Here is a 17,029-nt window from a genome sequence, read left to right as displayed (position 1 = left end):
TATTTTATTCTTTCTCTTTAGCAAATTCTCTGTAAGCAGTATATATTATCTTTACAATCAGAAGGAAAAGGTTTATTTTTTAAAACAGAAAATCAAGGTCTACACCAGATTATAGCAAATTACATACTTCACTTATTTCTATTTCACCTAAAAGTGGGTAATAACAGAAAGAGATAGAAATTAAGGCCAAAACTTTATTGGTATTTAAAACTTCCTTCAAGTTAGAAATTAAAGTAGACAAATTAAAAAATTTTAAATCACAAACTTAAAACCTGACTAATTAAAGATATGAGTCCCTTAAATAATTTTTATGCACAGAAGTATATGAACACTTATTTAATAGTTAGATTTGATCATTTCCCCCCTAAAAAATCTGGATCGTTATTAAAGTAATATGGAATGTACATTGAAAAATTTTTGCCCCTGCAGTACCATACCTCTAGGATTCTGAAAGTGGCGTTGCTACCAGGAAACAATTCAGTCTTCAGAGGTCCTTTTCTGTGTTCTTTGGAGTCTAGGTTGGAAAAATCAGATCCTGCTTTGTTTTGACCATCTGATGAGCCAGAACTTTCTCTATCATGATTTTTTTCTTCAGGCATAGTAGGGCAGTGCATTCTTGAGAAACAGTTTGCAGCATGAACTTCTACATGATTCCATGATAATTCTTTTACCTTCTCTTCAGTTTTTTGACCAACTGGAAGAATTTCAGGAAATTCCCTCAACAGCCAATTACGATCTTTGAAAAACTTATTCTTATGTATCTTATAAAATGTGTCCCAATATTTACTAGCTTCACTCTCATACTTCACTAAAATAAAGAGAAGAAAAAGGATTTATTTTACTATGAATTGTATTTATCATTAGTTACTATTTTAATAACTAAATATATTTAATAATTAAATACTGTTAAATACATTACATATACTATTCACTTATAACAATTATATTTACTATTGAATAACTTTAATATTATAATAATTTTTATTTATCTGATTTTTTTTTAACTTTTTTTTTTTTTTTTTTGCGGTACGCGGGCCTCTCACTGCTGTGGCCTCTCCCGTTGAGGAGCACAGACTCCAGACGCGCAGGCTCAGAGGCCATGGCTCACGGGCCCAGCCGCTCCGTGGCATGTGGGATCCTCCCGGACCGGGGCACGAACCCGTGTCCCCTGCATCGGCAGGCGGACTCTCAACCACTAAGCCACCAGGGAAGCCCTTTTTTTTTTTTTTAACATCTTTATTGGAGTATAATTGCTTTACAATGGTGTGTTAGTTTCTGCGATAAGGGAAGCCCTTTTTTCACCTTTTAAAGGTTAAAACTACAGAGTATTAATCCTCACAAAATGTGTCAATGTGTGGGTTATTTTGGCTTACCCTGGTAAGTCTGCTTCTGTCTCAATAGTTTAGCCAATAAATTTTTGTGAGGAATATAATCATTGCATACTGCTTTCTACAGTCTAATCTTGAAATCTTAATGATCACATTTTTACCAATAACCTGTAAGGCTCTTTATTATCTTAGAGAAATGATACCTCATTTTTTATGTCTCTGTAAATGCAGCTTCAACACGACAAATGTCTGTGCAAACTGGTAATCAAACAGGAAATTGTGGAATAATAAATGACATAATCTTAGGGCTAGAACGGTCCATTGCAATAATCTACTCCAACCCCCTTGTTTCACGTTTGAAGAAAGGACACACAGAGAAATGAACCCACTTGTATGGGTCCTGGAGCCCGGTCACAGCAGAAGCAGGACCGTATGATCTGACTCCTGGGGTCTAGGGGCCATCCTGTAACTCCATTCTTTACCCACCTCCAGAGGCACCTCTTCTTATTGACATCTCCTAATATGAAGCCTTAAAGAGAATTTCTGATACAATTTAAAAAGAGATATGCATTTTGTGATGTCATCCCTTCGATTACCCTGGGTCTCAGCATCAGGGTTAAGTCAACAGTCTCAGACCTTCAGGCAATTCTTAGCTTTCTGCCTCTTTCTATCTGCAGCTTAAATTAGTATAATCATTAATTCACTCACTTTCTCAATCACTCACTCAAGAAACATTTCTTGGATACTATTACATACCAGACCTAATCCCTGGGTTAGGAACTACTTCCGCCCAGTGTAGACACGTGACATTTCTAAAGTGCCTTCAAAAAATTAAAAAAACCTTCCATTAATATAGAATAATTTTCAAGACTTAATGTTAGGTGAGAAAGCAAAATGTAGAACAATAAGTATATGATGCAACTATTTATTAGAAACAAAAGAAGAAAAAAATACATGTGTGTACATACACAGAAAAACAGTCATGTATGTATATACACATATTTACTGCTATATGGGCAGAATACTTCTGGAAGGATAATCACATAATTAGTAGTACTGGTTGCCTCTAAAGAGTGGAACTGAGTGGCTGGGGACCAGGGTTTGAGGAAGAATTCTCATTTGAATTTTGATCCATGTGAAATTATAATCTATTCCAAAAATAAACTAAAACTAAAAACAACAGACTCATTTCTTTGAGAATTTTAAAGAAGCCCTTACCCTCAGAACAAGCAGTTGCCTATAGTCAGGTTTGTCTCTGTTACAGAACCCTGTCCTGAAGCCCTTATATTTTTTCTTTTCTTTCCACTTTTATCTTTATGGCCTTGCACCATGGATCCCCACCCATCTGGCCACAAGACTTCCTTCCCATCAGGGTTGAATTGTATCTGGCAGCAGGACTGCTAGAAAGACAGAAACTCCCATCTGTATTTAAGGTCTGAGAAATGAAAGTAGATCTCTGTAACAAAAGAATTATGTGATGTTGAAGTCCAAAACATGCTCTCATCTGCACTAATGGGAGGAAGCCTATTTATCACTAATCTAAAAATGCTGTATATCTTTAAAATAGTTCTATCTCTACTTTTAGAAATTGGAGTGTACCTGATATACTGTGTAAGAAAACAAAACAACATTCCGAAAATCAGACTCAGGAGGAATTAGGAAACCGTCAAATTTCCCCAGGGTCTTCTCGCACCTTCTCTTCTTCCTTTTACCTTAAGAACACTCTTTGTAACTCACTCTATGCTGGTAAAAGATTTTTCTGCTTAATAAAAGGTGACCCACCTAAGAAGACCTATATTTAGTCAAATCTCTAGCATTTGAGTTTCCAATACCAAGTTACTTGTGAAGTGAGTTTGAACCTAACTATAAGTAACTAGAATGTAATATAAGTGATTAATTTGTGGGAATATCCCCCTCGGAATTAATTGGCAGGGGAAGAGATAGACAGCAGTGGAGTAACTTGAAAGAAAAGATGTTCATAGCAGTGCTATTTATAATAAGAAAAAGTGGAAATAACTCAAACAGCCAGCAACATAGGAATGACCAAGCAAACCATGCATGTCAAAACAGAGTAAACTTATGTAGCAATTAAAATTTAAAGGATAATAATATTAAGAGAAAATATTCACACAGAATGGTCTATACACTGACTGCAACTCTAAAATTTATTTTATATTCATTTATAACCATCAGATGGAAATTTGGAGTGCTGGTAACAATTTAACGATTATTAGGTAGTTCTTTCTTTTGCTAAGTTTTTTTTTTTTTTTTTTTTTTTTTTGTCGTACGCGGGCCTCTCACTGTTGTGGCCTCTCCCGGCACGAACCCATGTCCCCTGCATCGGCAGGCGGACTCTCAACCACTGCGCCACCAGGGAAGCCCTTTTGCTAAGTTTTATCTACATCTTACATGAAGATAAAGAATCTTGGTTGAATTCTTCATTCTACTTGCCCAAAGAGTTTCCTCATTTGATGAGGGGTTGAATTACAGCAGCGGCCCCCAACCTTTTTGCCACCAGGGACCAGTTTCGTGGAAGACAATTTTTCCACGGAGGTGGGGGGTGGGGGGGTGATGGTTCAGGAGGTAATGCGAGCGATGGGGAGTGGCAGATGAAGCTTCACTCACTCACCTGCTGCTCACCTCCTGCTGTGCGGCCTGGTTCCTAACAGGCCACGGGCCAGACCCCTGAATTAGAGTATCTCTATGTTTAAGCTCTAAAAAGTCTATGTACTTTCCTATTAAATCCCATGAATTTATGGAGAACATTAAACATTCAGTTCTACAAACTGCAAAATCTTGGATCAGATTGCTGTCATAAATATGAGCCGGTACTACTGTTTAATTTCTACAGTTTATAAAGAAAATGAATTTGCAGTGAGGTGGCTAGAATCTGGTGCAGGTACCAAATATATCAAGCACCTAAATTCAACCCTAGCTTATCCAATCTTTAAAAAGGATCTGATTACTATTAAAAGATGATGGTCAAGGTCTGCTGATATATACGCTTTCAAGCCTTTTTCAAGTATTTCCCACTCAGGAATTAGGAGGAAAAAACCAAACATCACATAAATCATTGTACCAATAACAGCAGCACAATAGTACATACTAAGTGTTTATTTTGTGCCAGGCACTATGTCAAATGTTACTTGGATTTTTTTCCCATTTAATCCTAATAATACCTCTCAGATAGACATGTTATTCCAATTTACAGACAAAGAAGTTCAAGGTCAGAGGGGATAAAAAAATTTGCCCAGAGTCACCCAGCAGAGCCAGGACCTGAACCAATTCTATCAGACTTTATGCTCTTAACCATTATACTATACTGCCTTCCTAACACAAAATCAAGATTAACCCCCTCCAAAATATCTCTGAAAATAATCTGTTTTTCTGATTTTGTACTTTCCTCTCATTATGAAGCATCAAGCTGAAATTAAAACCTCAGTATGACTTATAATCAGTATAACCAAATAGTAAAAATAATGCTGATTGGAGTGAACCTACATAAAGACAGATCAGAAAAACAGACTTAATTAAACCCCATTTGAATTATATAAAAAATAAACTATGCAAGGTTGTATGATGAAATTATGATGAGCAACAGGAACATAAAATGCTCTATGAGAATAGATGGGTTTGTGGGACAGCAACAAAACAGAAACAAAACAGGATAGTCTGGGATAAAGGCTAATGAGCTGGAACTTTTTTTTTTGCTTTTTGAAGTTGTGCTTTTAGCAGTACCTTCAATCAATGCTGGCAACTCCACAGTTCCCAGTAATGTATAACAGCCTCTGAGACCCCACGGAAGCTCAGTCAAACTCATAATTATGGCTATGAGACAAGGAAACACCTCCAGCATATAATTTAATTTCCTGAACTGCAAGAGTATCTGTGATAACAGGGGAATTGGAAGAGCAACTTTTCTGACCATGAGTGAAAAATTTAGCTTAATCCTGCTGTTCACTCAACTCAAGTTCAGGCCAATAATGATAAAAGAATATAGTGTAGAGAAATCTGCCCTGTCTTCATCTTGTCCAACTGATTTTCTAAACAGGTATATTAATGATCAATTTTTCTTGGAGGAGAAAATTTTCCCTTTACTCTCCAAGGCTGCCAATTCAGAGTTAATTGCTCTCTGCCAACAGCCGTAAAAGAGATGTAGTGATCTGTTTAACCACAGCCAGATGAAGCAACTTCTCAATTATTCATTTATTAAATTCAATACTGCTGAGGGGAAGAAGGACTATGACACACTAACCATACTTAAATATTCAGAATTCACCCTGAATCACACTGAATATAACAACTAAGAAATTGAATTAAACCATTTACATGTATCTGACATATACGATATGATTAATATGTATTATGAAAATTTATTCTAAGTTGCAATGTAACAAAAGGCAATTTATTTTTTTTAATTTTATTTATTTTATTTTTTTAACATCTTTATTGGAGTATAATTGCTTTACAATGGTGTGTTAGTTTCTGCTTTATAACAAAGTGAATCAGTTATACATACACATATGTTCCCATATCTCTTCCCTCTTGTGTCTCCCTCCCTCCCACCCTCCCTATACAAAAGGCAATTTAAAGCTATTTTTGCACAGCAATTACACGAACACCTGAGCTCTCGAAGTTGGAAATTTCCACATGTCACTGATAAAGTTAATTGTCTAATAAAGGAAAACTCTTAAAGTTATGAAATTTAAAGTATACTTCTAAGAGCACTGTATGAAATTAACAACCAAAGCTGACCTACAAACAAGTATCCTAAATTTATCAGCACACAAAACTTTTAGCTACTCTATTTTTTTTTCTCACATAGGACACTCTCAAGTGGTAAGGTATTCACAAAGGAAGGTATAGTGGAATTCTCCTATTTTCCTCGACATAGATAACTCATCCTAGGTAGATAGTTATTTACAATGGTATTTTAAAGTAAAAATAGCAGCTGCATTTGTTATTAACTTTTAAAAACCCATTACATTTGCTAAATTACCAGCTGAGATATAACACACTAGAGATGTTTTCAGGAAATTATAATCATGTTAACTCAAAAACTGCCAAATGTATCTTTCTCATTTCTCTGAATTAACCTGCTTTAAAAAGAAATCTGAGCTATTATAAAATTTAAAATAAATTACCAGGGCTTCCCTGGTGGTGTAGTGGTTGAGAGTCTGCCTGCCAATGCAGGGTACACGGGTTCGTGCCCCGGTCCAGGAGGATCCCACGTGCCGCGGAGCGGCTGGGCCCGTGAGCCATGGCCGCTGAGCCTGCGCGTCCAGAGCCTATGCTCTGAGGCGGGAGGGGCCGCAGCGGTGAGAGGCCCGGTACCGCAAAAAAAAAAAAAAAAATTAAAAAAAAAATAAATTACCAAAAGGAAATGTGGAATTAAAAATCATTAATCTGGGCTTCCCTGGTGGCGCAGTGGTTGAGAGTCAGCCTGCCGATGCAGGGGACACAGGTTCGTGCCCCGGTCCGGGAAGATCCCACATGCCGCGGAGCGGCTGGGCCCGTGAGCCATGGCCGCTGAGCCTGCGCGTCCGGAGCCTGCGCTCCGCAACGGGAGAGGCCACAGCAGTGAGAGGCCCGCGTACCGCAAAAAAAAAAAATCATTAATCTGGGCATCTAATTGAAAGAAATAATGCTAATGAGAGGCCGGATGCTTTACATTTTAATCACAGGAATGAATATGTCAACCACTGTACAGCAAAAGACTGTCTTATTTGTGATGTATAAGTTCTTATTTTCAGAATTGTGGGGGTGTTTCCGGACTTCAGCTCTCACCAAAGGCTGAGACAATAGGTGACAAATGGGAAATGGGAGTGACAGGAGAGACTGACACACAGAGACCAAAAGAAACTTGCCAGAGAGTTGGCCAGCATGGGAGAACAACCAGTATTTCCTCCCAGTGGCATTAAAATAAGTAAGATAAAATCAGTAGACAGTGCTCATGCCGTATACTATTCTGCAAATGGAATACTTTATGATGGGAGAAAACTGGCTCTTTCAAAGACTTAGGACCCTCCTGGATAAGAAGAGATGGTGATTAACAGGGGCAGTGGGAGAAGAACCGGGTCACAGCTTCCTTTGGGTTTTCACAACGTTTGGGAGTAGAGCTTTTAAACAGATCTATTCACCTTGACCCACATTCATCAGAGACATTAGATATCCAATTAGAAGCCTCACCTAGGCTGCTGCAGACTAGCAGGTCGATGATTCCTGCTGGAGACTGGACTGGGTGGCTGGGTAGGTATTTACTCTCACTGTAATGTCCCATCACTCAATATAGTTCCTCAGGACAGAAGTTTTCTTTCTTTGCCACCCTCAACTGCTGCTCTGTGCAACCTTGCTTAAGTGTGATGTAAGGGTCACCCTCAATGTGTGTGTTCCTCTCCTTGTAGCAGTTCTCTGACATGTGTGAAGTCCACTGCACTGAGTGGTGTTATGGGGGGGTGGGGGGAGGTAGGAAGGGAGGACGCAGAGGGGACCCAGCAGAAGCCTTGATCACTTTGAGTCATTTTAAAATGAACTCTTTTGTGTCTCCACGGCGGCCAGAAAACTTGCTCAGAAACAGACTGCACATGCTAATAAGCAAACCAAATGCTTCAAAGCAGTATCATCAGCCCTCTCCAGTCTGCTTTTCCTGCTTCTATAGAGGAAGGCCAGTCACCACCTTTCTATTTCAGTCACATTATGGTTCTGTGGGAACTGTCATTTTCCTTTACTGTGGTTTCCAAGGCCTGAAAATAACCTTCTCATTAGCTTCACTCAAGTTCATTGTTAACATAAATAGGCCAAAATAGGCAGCCACGTACAGAGCCCTTTAAGGGAACATTATCAGCACTGCTCATCTATTTATGTTCTAAACAGAAATACTCAAAAGAGCATGGAAAAAAAAAATCCTTGGTTTTTCGTATTCTCAGGAAATATACTGTGGATAATTTTTAACTTCCTGGAAAAGAATTAAGATGACTGATATCTTTTAATTCTGTTTAGGCTTGACTCTCTCTGTCACATCCAGGTGGCCACTAGCAGAAGCTTGAGTAATGTGGAAAATATGCCTGTGCAGCTGCTGGCAAAGAAGCAAAATTATACTTCCTCAGAAACAGTGTGACAGAGTTCCTGCAAAGGAATGCAGTACGGGCTGATCTGTGAGCAGAACTGCCACCGGTATGCACTCTCAAGTCCAGCCCCAACACTCCCTGGCCACATCCCACTCTGGGACTGCATGGCTGGAGTTCATAAAAATAGAATGGTTCTACTGTGGATCAGGTGCTCTTCTTTCTTGTCTATCCTCCAGGACATATTCATGCTTACAGTAAGGAAGGAAAACTAGCTCTGAGGGATAACAAATGATGCCAGAGGATAAGACAGGGCCACACTGCCCCCTTCACTGGCAAAGGGCAGCTCATGAGGGCTGTCTCATTAGCTTAAGTTTCAACAGCTACCTTTGCTTCAAACTTTAGCCTCAAGTGTAGACTAAAGTCACAACAATAGCTAACTACCAGTGGGATTAGTGCTTTTCACTACGCTTGGCTTGCACAGAGGAATGCAAACATCTTTCTCTGGGGAGTTTCAGGACAGCTGATCAATCTGGAAACAAAATTCTATCTCAGGGGTTGGCAAACTTCTTCTGTAAACGGCCAGACGGTACGTAGTCTGTGTGGACTACATAAGGTCCCTGTTGCAACTACTCAACTCTGTAGATATAGCTCAAAAGCAGCCATGGACAATGTTAACAAATGAGTTCCAATAAATCTTTCTTTATAAAAATAGGCAGTGGGCTGGATTTGGCCCCTGGCCATAGTTTACTGCCTCTCATTCTATCTAACAGGTACACTGACAGTGCTACATGAGTGATTGAGAAATGATGATGACCAGAACCAAGTTGTTCTGGCAAAACTAACCTATGGTATTAGAAGCCAGAATAGTGGTTGCTGTTTGTAGAGTCTTAGGGGTTTGGGAAAGTAATTGGGACAGGGCATGAGGAAGTTTCTGGGCTACTGGTAATATTCTGTTTCTTAAAGTGGGTGTTGGGAAAATTCACTGAGTTTTATGAAAACTTTATGAAAATTTATGAATTGTGTTAATTTCTATGGGTATCTGGTACTTCAATAAGCTGTTTTTGTTTTTTTTAAAGAAAAAAAAATCAACCTGTTTTAAAGGAGAAATCATTTAAGAAAAAAAAGGTAGGAAAATTCTCTCTAGAGAGTGTAAGTGTTGGGACAACTGCCTGTCGGTTCCCAGCTATGCATTGAGAAGGACAGAGGCCAAATTTTTTTCAGTGTGCTTTTTAAACAAAAATTTGTGGTAAAAAACACGTAACATTTACCATCTTAACCATTTTTTTTTTTTTTTTTTCTTAACCATTTTTAAGTGAAGAGCCCGGTAGTGTTAAGTATATTTACATTGTTGTGAAACAGATGTCCAGAACTTTTTCATCCTGCAAATCTGGAACCCTATACCCATTAAACAACAACTCTGTGTTTCACCCCCTCCCCTAAGCCCTTGCTAACCACCATTCTAATTTCTGTTTCTATGAATCTGACTACTTTAGGTACCTCATATAAGTGGAATCATATAGTATTTGTCTTTTTGTGACTGGCTTATTTCATTTAACATAATGTCCTCAAGGTTCATCCAGATGATAGCATGTGACAGGGATTCCATTTCTTTTTATGCCTGAATAATATTCCATATGAAGAGACCACATTTTGTTTATCAATTTATCTGTTGGACATTTGGGTTGCTTCTACCTTTTGCTATGGTGAATTGTGTTGCTATGAAAATGGGTGTGAAAATATTTCTTCAAGACCCTTTCAATTCTTCTGGCTATATATCCAGAGGTGGGACTGCTAGATGATATGGTAGTTCCATTTTTAATTTTTGGAGGAACTTCCATACTGTTTTCAGTAGAGGTTGTACCATTTTATAATTACTCTAACAGGGCATATAAGGGCTTCATTTCAATGCATCTTCACCCACACTTGTTATTTTCTGGTTTTGTGATTGTAGCATAGGCCAATACTTTAGAAGCCATTTTTAAGGTTGGCAAGGCCTTACCTAAATTAAACTCTAAATATCAAAGGCCTCCAAGAAAAGTACCTCAAATCCTTATTGAAACTTTATGTTCAATAAAAGACCAGAAACATTTTGATATGACTCTACCTTCTTCACTCAAAGTTTTTGAATCTGTTGAATATTCCTAGCAGGTCAAGTGCACAACAGCATACTAAAAGATGCATAACTAAAGGAAAAAATTTAAATTATGTTCTCATATCCTGTTTGAAATGCCACCCTTATGTATCTCCCAGAGAAAGCAATAATATGACTATAGAAAGAGATTATACTTATAGGGGGAATACATAATTTATTTCTTTAACTTTGGTTCCGCTACACTGGAATAACTGGGAATTCTCCCAAAGGAACAAGTAGATTAGCAAAGGTAGAAGCTAAGAACTCTCTAAAGTAGTGGCACAATTAGGAGGAAAAGAGACTGAGGTGTGAACTGAATCAGTGGAAGGGCACACAGGAAAGCCAGGCTCCAGGAGATACAACACGTAGTTGCTTTACCTTGCTCTTCCAGAAGGACTCGCACAGCTGAGTTTTCTTCTACTTTTTTTCTGGCTGCTGCTTCTTCTTCTTTTGACCACTGCATGTGATCCCTTTCAAAAAATGAAGATTATAAAACATGCTTTATAATTGAAGAAGGCAGAAAAAGAGTGACAAGGGATACCTCTTTCATTCTAGGTTAGTCAAAGGCAAATGACACAAACAAATTCCAAGGCAAATGAATACATTGTGTCAGATGTTCCTTGTGACAGCGCCGGTGCAACCCTGGAGCGCCTCCGGTTCTTCTAACTCTGGGTGTGTTGCAAGCCCCAGCCACCTTCTGGAGATAACTGCTTAAGTGGTGTCCCAGGAGCACCATGGTGCATGTTTATCTGGGCGCTGGTATGGTTTGCTGTGTTTCATTCTAAGGCTAAATTTATTTGCTTTTCTGTTAATTTATGAACAGGGAATTCTTTAATAGTTTTTTCATACTCCTTTTGCACTATTCTTATTAGCTGCCTTAATTTCTGTATATGGATTCATTTATGTTTAAATGATAGACTACTTGATATAGCATATAAGAAGGTCATCTTTCTAAGACCTGGCACTTTCTATAAGTATTTTCAGTTTCAGAATTTACTCCATATGAGAGAATATTATTTCCTGCCACCAAAATATCTTTCTTGGAATAGAAGCAACATCTTTATAGAAAAAAGGTGATTTTTTGTTTTGTTTTGTTCTTACAAAGTCTATGTTTCTTTTTTTGCAATAGGTAAAACTGTAAGTAGGTGATATAGTTTCCTGGAATAAACCGTTTTTCTTAACAATAAAGAAATCACATACCCCAAATTCAAGTCTGTTGCAGTAGTCTAGGAGTAATGAGGTCCAGCACTAAGGTGGTGGCAATGGGAAACAGAAAGGCAGAGTAGAGGGGGAGACACTATGAAAGAAAACTATAGTTATGATCTGGAGATTAACTAGATATTAAAGGGAGAAGAATGAGAGTCAGGAATGATTCCAAGGTATTAAAACTGAGTACTGATGAAAGTGGGGGCAACAGTGACAGAATAAGGAGTTGCTTTGGGTGGAATGATGATAAGCTCAGTACTATTTTAAGTCATGTTTATGCAATCAGATATGAGAGGGTATATTCCAGTGACCTGGCTATAAATACACCACTGAAAGGTGAGAAATTACATTTAAGAAGGATCAAAACTGGTATACTGAAGTTCCCAGGAAAAGTAGATGATAATGTAAAAATCAGAGTTTCACAGATGAAAATTTAACCACTGTTATTTCAAATAAAACCCAATCATTTACAACCCAAATAATCACTAAACAGCTTTATCACTTGCTTTAATGAATGAGATCAGAACAAATTTTTGCTTTGACTTATTTTAATATATGTGAGCAATCGCATATATAACTTGGAGCTGGTAACTACATTTTATATTCTGTACCTATAAATATATAGAGAATATTATTATATGACAGTTATGACGTTAAAGGCAATAAATCACTTATTGAAAAAATAGTATTGCTAAGGCTGGGGACAAGTTTCTCATCTATGAATTTCTAAAAAATATAATAAGGAAAATAGAACAGTCCGTTTCCCTGTAAAAAAAATCAAGCTCTGAGATGAGAGCGTATGTGGTTTTCACCCGTACGCATTTGTTTTAAACTGTTAGTTTAACTTGCTTCTTCCTGAGTATTTAATAGATTTAGTTATTTCTTAAATTGCTCTAACTTCCTTATACTGTTTTTTACGTTGCTTCATTTTCTTAACTCCTAGGTGAGGGGGATATTATACCCTTAGCCCCAAGAGAACAGATTTTCCACTATATAGCTTCAGAATCCCCATAGAAACCTATAAAATGTTTCTACTGTATTTATGGGGACTTCCTCCAGACCAGCTGCTTTATGGAGGTTCTTATATTAGAAGAGTCTGATTCATGTATATCCAAACCCAACAGACAGCAATAAGAATCATTAAGGTTTATAAGTAACAAATACAATTACAATAGAATTTAAGTATAGAGACAACTAACAAACAAACTGAAAATAATCAGGTATTTTAACAACCACCACAACCACCACCACCACCACCACCACCACCACCACTACTGAAGGAAGAAAATGGTTCATACTGTTTGACTTGCAAATTATACTCTGGGAATTTATTGTAATGAAGCCACTAAAAAAAACCCAGAGAAGTTCTGTACAGAGAAGTATCTGTACAACAGTATTTACTGGAGTAACAAATATAATAGCATAAAACTGGAAACAACCTCACTTATAGGATAATAGAAAAAGTATGGTAACTCAAAGGAATATTATACAGACATTTAAAATGACAGATATGAAGTTTATGCAACAACATGGAAAAGTATATATGAAAAAGCATGAGGTTAAAACAACAGATCCCCAAACTGTGTATGTATTATAATCACAACTATATAAAATAATATACACACTGGGTGAAATAAAAACAATTATAGTAGAATAGTGGAATAAAGAGTAACTGCCTTAAAATTTCCTTAATATTGTAAAGCTGCTTCAACTAGAGATAATCCTTTTAAAAACCATATTTATAAAAAAACTATACTGCATGTTTAAGACGTATAACAATGGTCATTAAAACTTTATGCTATCCTTCTTGGGGGAAAACCCAGCAATCTTTGTAATAAAAAAGAATATATGTTTTCTTAAAAAAAGAGAATTGAGGGCTTCCCTGGTGGTTCAGTGGTTGAGAGTCCACCTGCCAATGCAGGGGACGCAGGTTCATGCCCCGGTCTGGGAAGATCCCACATGCTGTGGAGCCATGGCCACCGAGCCTGCGCGTCTGGAGCCTGTGCTCTGCAACAGGAGAGGCCACAACAGTGAGAGGCCCACGTACCACAGAAAAAAAAAAAAAAAAAAAGAGAATTGAGAAGAAAATATAAAATATGCTGAATATTTTTCCTGAAAACTTGAATTTGAGAAAAAGAAATCTTAAAAATAAAAGATAGGATTTTTAGTATACTACAAAGCTACAGTAATCAAGACAGTATGGTACAAGCATAAAAACAGAAATATAGATCAATGGAACAGGATAGAAAGTACAGAGATAAACCCACGCACATATGGTCACCTTATCTTTGATAAAGGAGGCAAGAATATACACTGGAGAAAAGACAGCCTCTTCAATAAGTGGTGCTGGTAAAACTGGACAGGTACATGTAAAAGTATGAAATTAGAACACTCTCTAACACCATACACAAAAATAAACTCAAAATGGATTAAAGACCTAAATGTAAGGCCAGACACTATCAAACTCTTAAAGGAAAACATAGGAAGAACACTCTATGACATAAATCACAGCAAGATCCTTTTTGACCCACCTCCTAGAGAAATGGAAATAAAAACAAAAATAAACAAATGGGACCTAATGAAACTTAAAAGCTTTTGCACAGCAAAGGAAACCATAAACGAGACCAAAAGACAACCCTCAGAATGGGAGAAAATATTTGCAAATGAAGCAACTGACAAAGGATTAATCTCCAAAATTTACAAGCAGCTCATGCAGCTCAATATCAAAAAAACAAACAACCCAATCCAAAAATGGGCAGAAGACCTAAATAGACATTTCTCCAAAGAAGATATACAGATTGCCAACAAACACATGAAAGAATGCTCAACATCATTAATCATTAGAGAAATGCAAATCAAAACTACAATGAGATATCATCTCACACCAGTCAGAATGGCCATCATCAAAAAATCTAGAAACAATAAATGCTGGAGAGGGTGTGGAGGAAAGGGAATCCTCTTGCATTGTTGGTGGGAATGTAAACTGATACAGCCACTATGGAGAACAGTATGGAGCTTCCTTAAAAAACTAAAAATAGAACTACCATACGACACAGCAATCCCACTACTGGGCATATACCCTGAGAAAACCAGAATTCAAAAAGAGTCATGTACCAAAATGTTCATTGCAGCTCTATTTACAATAGCCAGGACATGGAAGCAACCTAAGTGTCCATCGACAGATGAATGGATAAAGAAGATGTGGCACATATATACAATGGAATATTACTCAGCCATAAAAAGAAACAAAATTGAGTTATTTGTAGTGAGGTGGATGGACCTAGAGTCTGTCATACAGAGTGAAGTAAGTCAGAAAGAGAAAAACAAATACCGTATGCTAACACATATATATGGAATCTAAGAAAAAAAAAAAAGGTCATGAAGAACCTAGGGGCAAGACGGTAATAAAGACACAGACCTACTAGAGAATGGACTTGAGGATATGGGGAGGGGGAAGGGTAAGCTGTGACAAAGTGAGAGAGTGGCATGGATATATATACACTACCAAACATAAAATAGATAGCTAGCGGGAAGCAGCCGCATAGCACAGGGAGATCAACTCGGTGCTCTGTGACCACCTAGAGGGATGGAAAAGGGAGGGTGGGAGGGAGGGAGACGCAAGAGGGAAGAGATATGGGAACATATGTATATGTATAACTGATTCACTTTGTTATAAAGCAGAAACTAACACACCATTGTAAAGCAATTATACTCCAATAAAGATGTTAAAAAAAAAAAAGAAATTTTCACACCAAGGCTAGTAGAATTAATTCGTAATTTTGGAGCGGCCATGAGTCCTATGACTTCAGTTCATATGTGTGCGTGTGTGTGTGATTTCATATTCCTTCTATATGTATAGTGCAATTGAATGATGATTCCTTGCTTTAGCTTTAAGTTGATGGCAATAACAGTCTAAATAATCATGCATTTGGTTTGGTTTTGAAAAGTTAAAACACACACACTCTCTCCCCAATCATTTAGCTTGGGTACTAATGTTTCTGAGGTTCCTACTTATAGAAAACTGCTGAATGTGGTGTCACTTCCTATTATAATTTTTAACAATCAGATATAAACCAAAGTACCCAGTGTAAGCTACGCAGATAAAATGTTTTTCTGTCTTGGTCATTTACTGTGTATGAAAAAGTGTCATTATAGAAGAAAATTTAAAGACAAATTTAACAAATGTATCAGGTGCCTAGTGAATTAAAAATAAAATATTGTTAGGTAAAAGGAAGAAATAAAGTTTATTAGTTTCACCTTAAAACTATTTCAGTAATCTTTAATTCCATAACAAAGTCATTTTATTACATAGTTACAATTATATTAATAGAAAAATTTAAAGAGGAAAAAGTCTTACCTTTCATTTAAATATCCTAATCAATTAACAGTTCTTATTTTTTCAAGTTCCCTTCCTGTATTTGTGGATACACACACACACACACACACACACACTCTTCTACATAGCTACAAAATATTCATAATTATGGCGTAAAACTGCTGTATAGGATTTGTGATTGGCGCCATGACAGAGTACCTAGAAATAGGCTTATCCTTCTGCTATAAACAGTAATAAAACTGGATAAAATAGTATATAAAGCAATTGCTTTTAGGCACTGGACTACACTTCAGACAGCACAGGACTGTGATCCCTAAAAGAAGAGAAACACAAAAGGTCAACTCCCACATTTACCCTGGGCTTTCTGTCTGGGACATGTTCTAGACTGTGGTGCAGAGGTAGAGCCCAAGCAGAGCCTGGCTGACTCACTGAGTGGTAGTTTTGTGAGTTGAGAAGGCAGAAATCAAGGTTCAGAGCTGCTGAGATGGTGAGACTTTGTGCAGCAGAATACTGAACAAGAGGGGGTTGGACAAAGGGGAGGGTCCCTGAAGTCTGCATAGGCAGTGCAGTGCAGTGCTTGGAGATACTGGAGTTCTGGCTAAGCCAGAGTGGAGAGACCTCTCTGAACACTTCAGGCATTCAGTTAAGACCCCAGAAATGCCATGCTATAGGAATAAGAATCACGCTAGATTCAGAAAAATATCAAAATAATTTCACCTGAACAGAACCTAAAATTAAATCTGACTTGACCAAGAAGATTTGGCAATAATTTAACCACTTGCCAGGAAAAAAACCTCAACACCTTTAAAGGAAGACAACATAATCCAAATTCCACATAAGATATCATCCATAATGTCCACCAGATAATCAAAACTTTTAGCATGTGAAGGAGGAGGATAATATATTACCCTTCGGTAAATATATTTTTAATATTTTATGTGACAAAATGGGAGGCATGCAA

The 17,029-nt window shown here is 37.4% G+C and overlaps 1 protein-coding gene across 1 annotated transcript in view; it reads right to left on the bottom strand.

The window, feature by feature from the left end:
* Positions 1-17,029, bottom strand: part of METTL8 (methyltransferase 8, tRNA N3-cytidine) — a 99,254-nt gene that overhangs the window by 67,587 nt on the left and 14,638 nt on the right. Inside the window, exons 3-4 of the mRNA XM_060152663.1 lie at positions 10,905-10,996; positions 438-808 (exon numbers count right to left, since the gene is read on the bottom strand). Coding sequence (XP_060008646.1) covers positions 438-808; positions 10,905-10,996 — 463 coding nt within the window. The remainder of the gene's footprint in view (positions 1-437; positions 809-10,904; positions 10,997-17,029) is intronic.

Source organism: Lagenorhynchus albirostris, chromosome 6 (genome assembly GCF_949774975.1).
Source record: "Lagenorhynchus albirostris chromosome 6, mLagAlb1.1, whole genome shotgun sequence".
Classification (NCBI taxonomy): domain Eukaryota; kingdom Metazoa; phylum Chordata; class Mammalia; order Artiodactyla; family Delphinidae; genus Lagenorhynchus; species Lagenorhynchus albirostris.
Note: the sequence above shows the minus strand (reverse complement) of the source record. Positions and strands in the feature narration are given on the sequence as shown.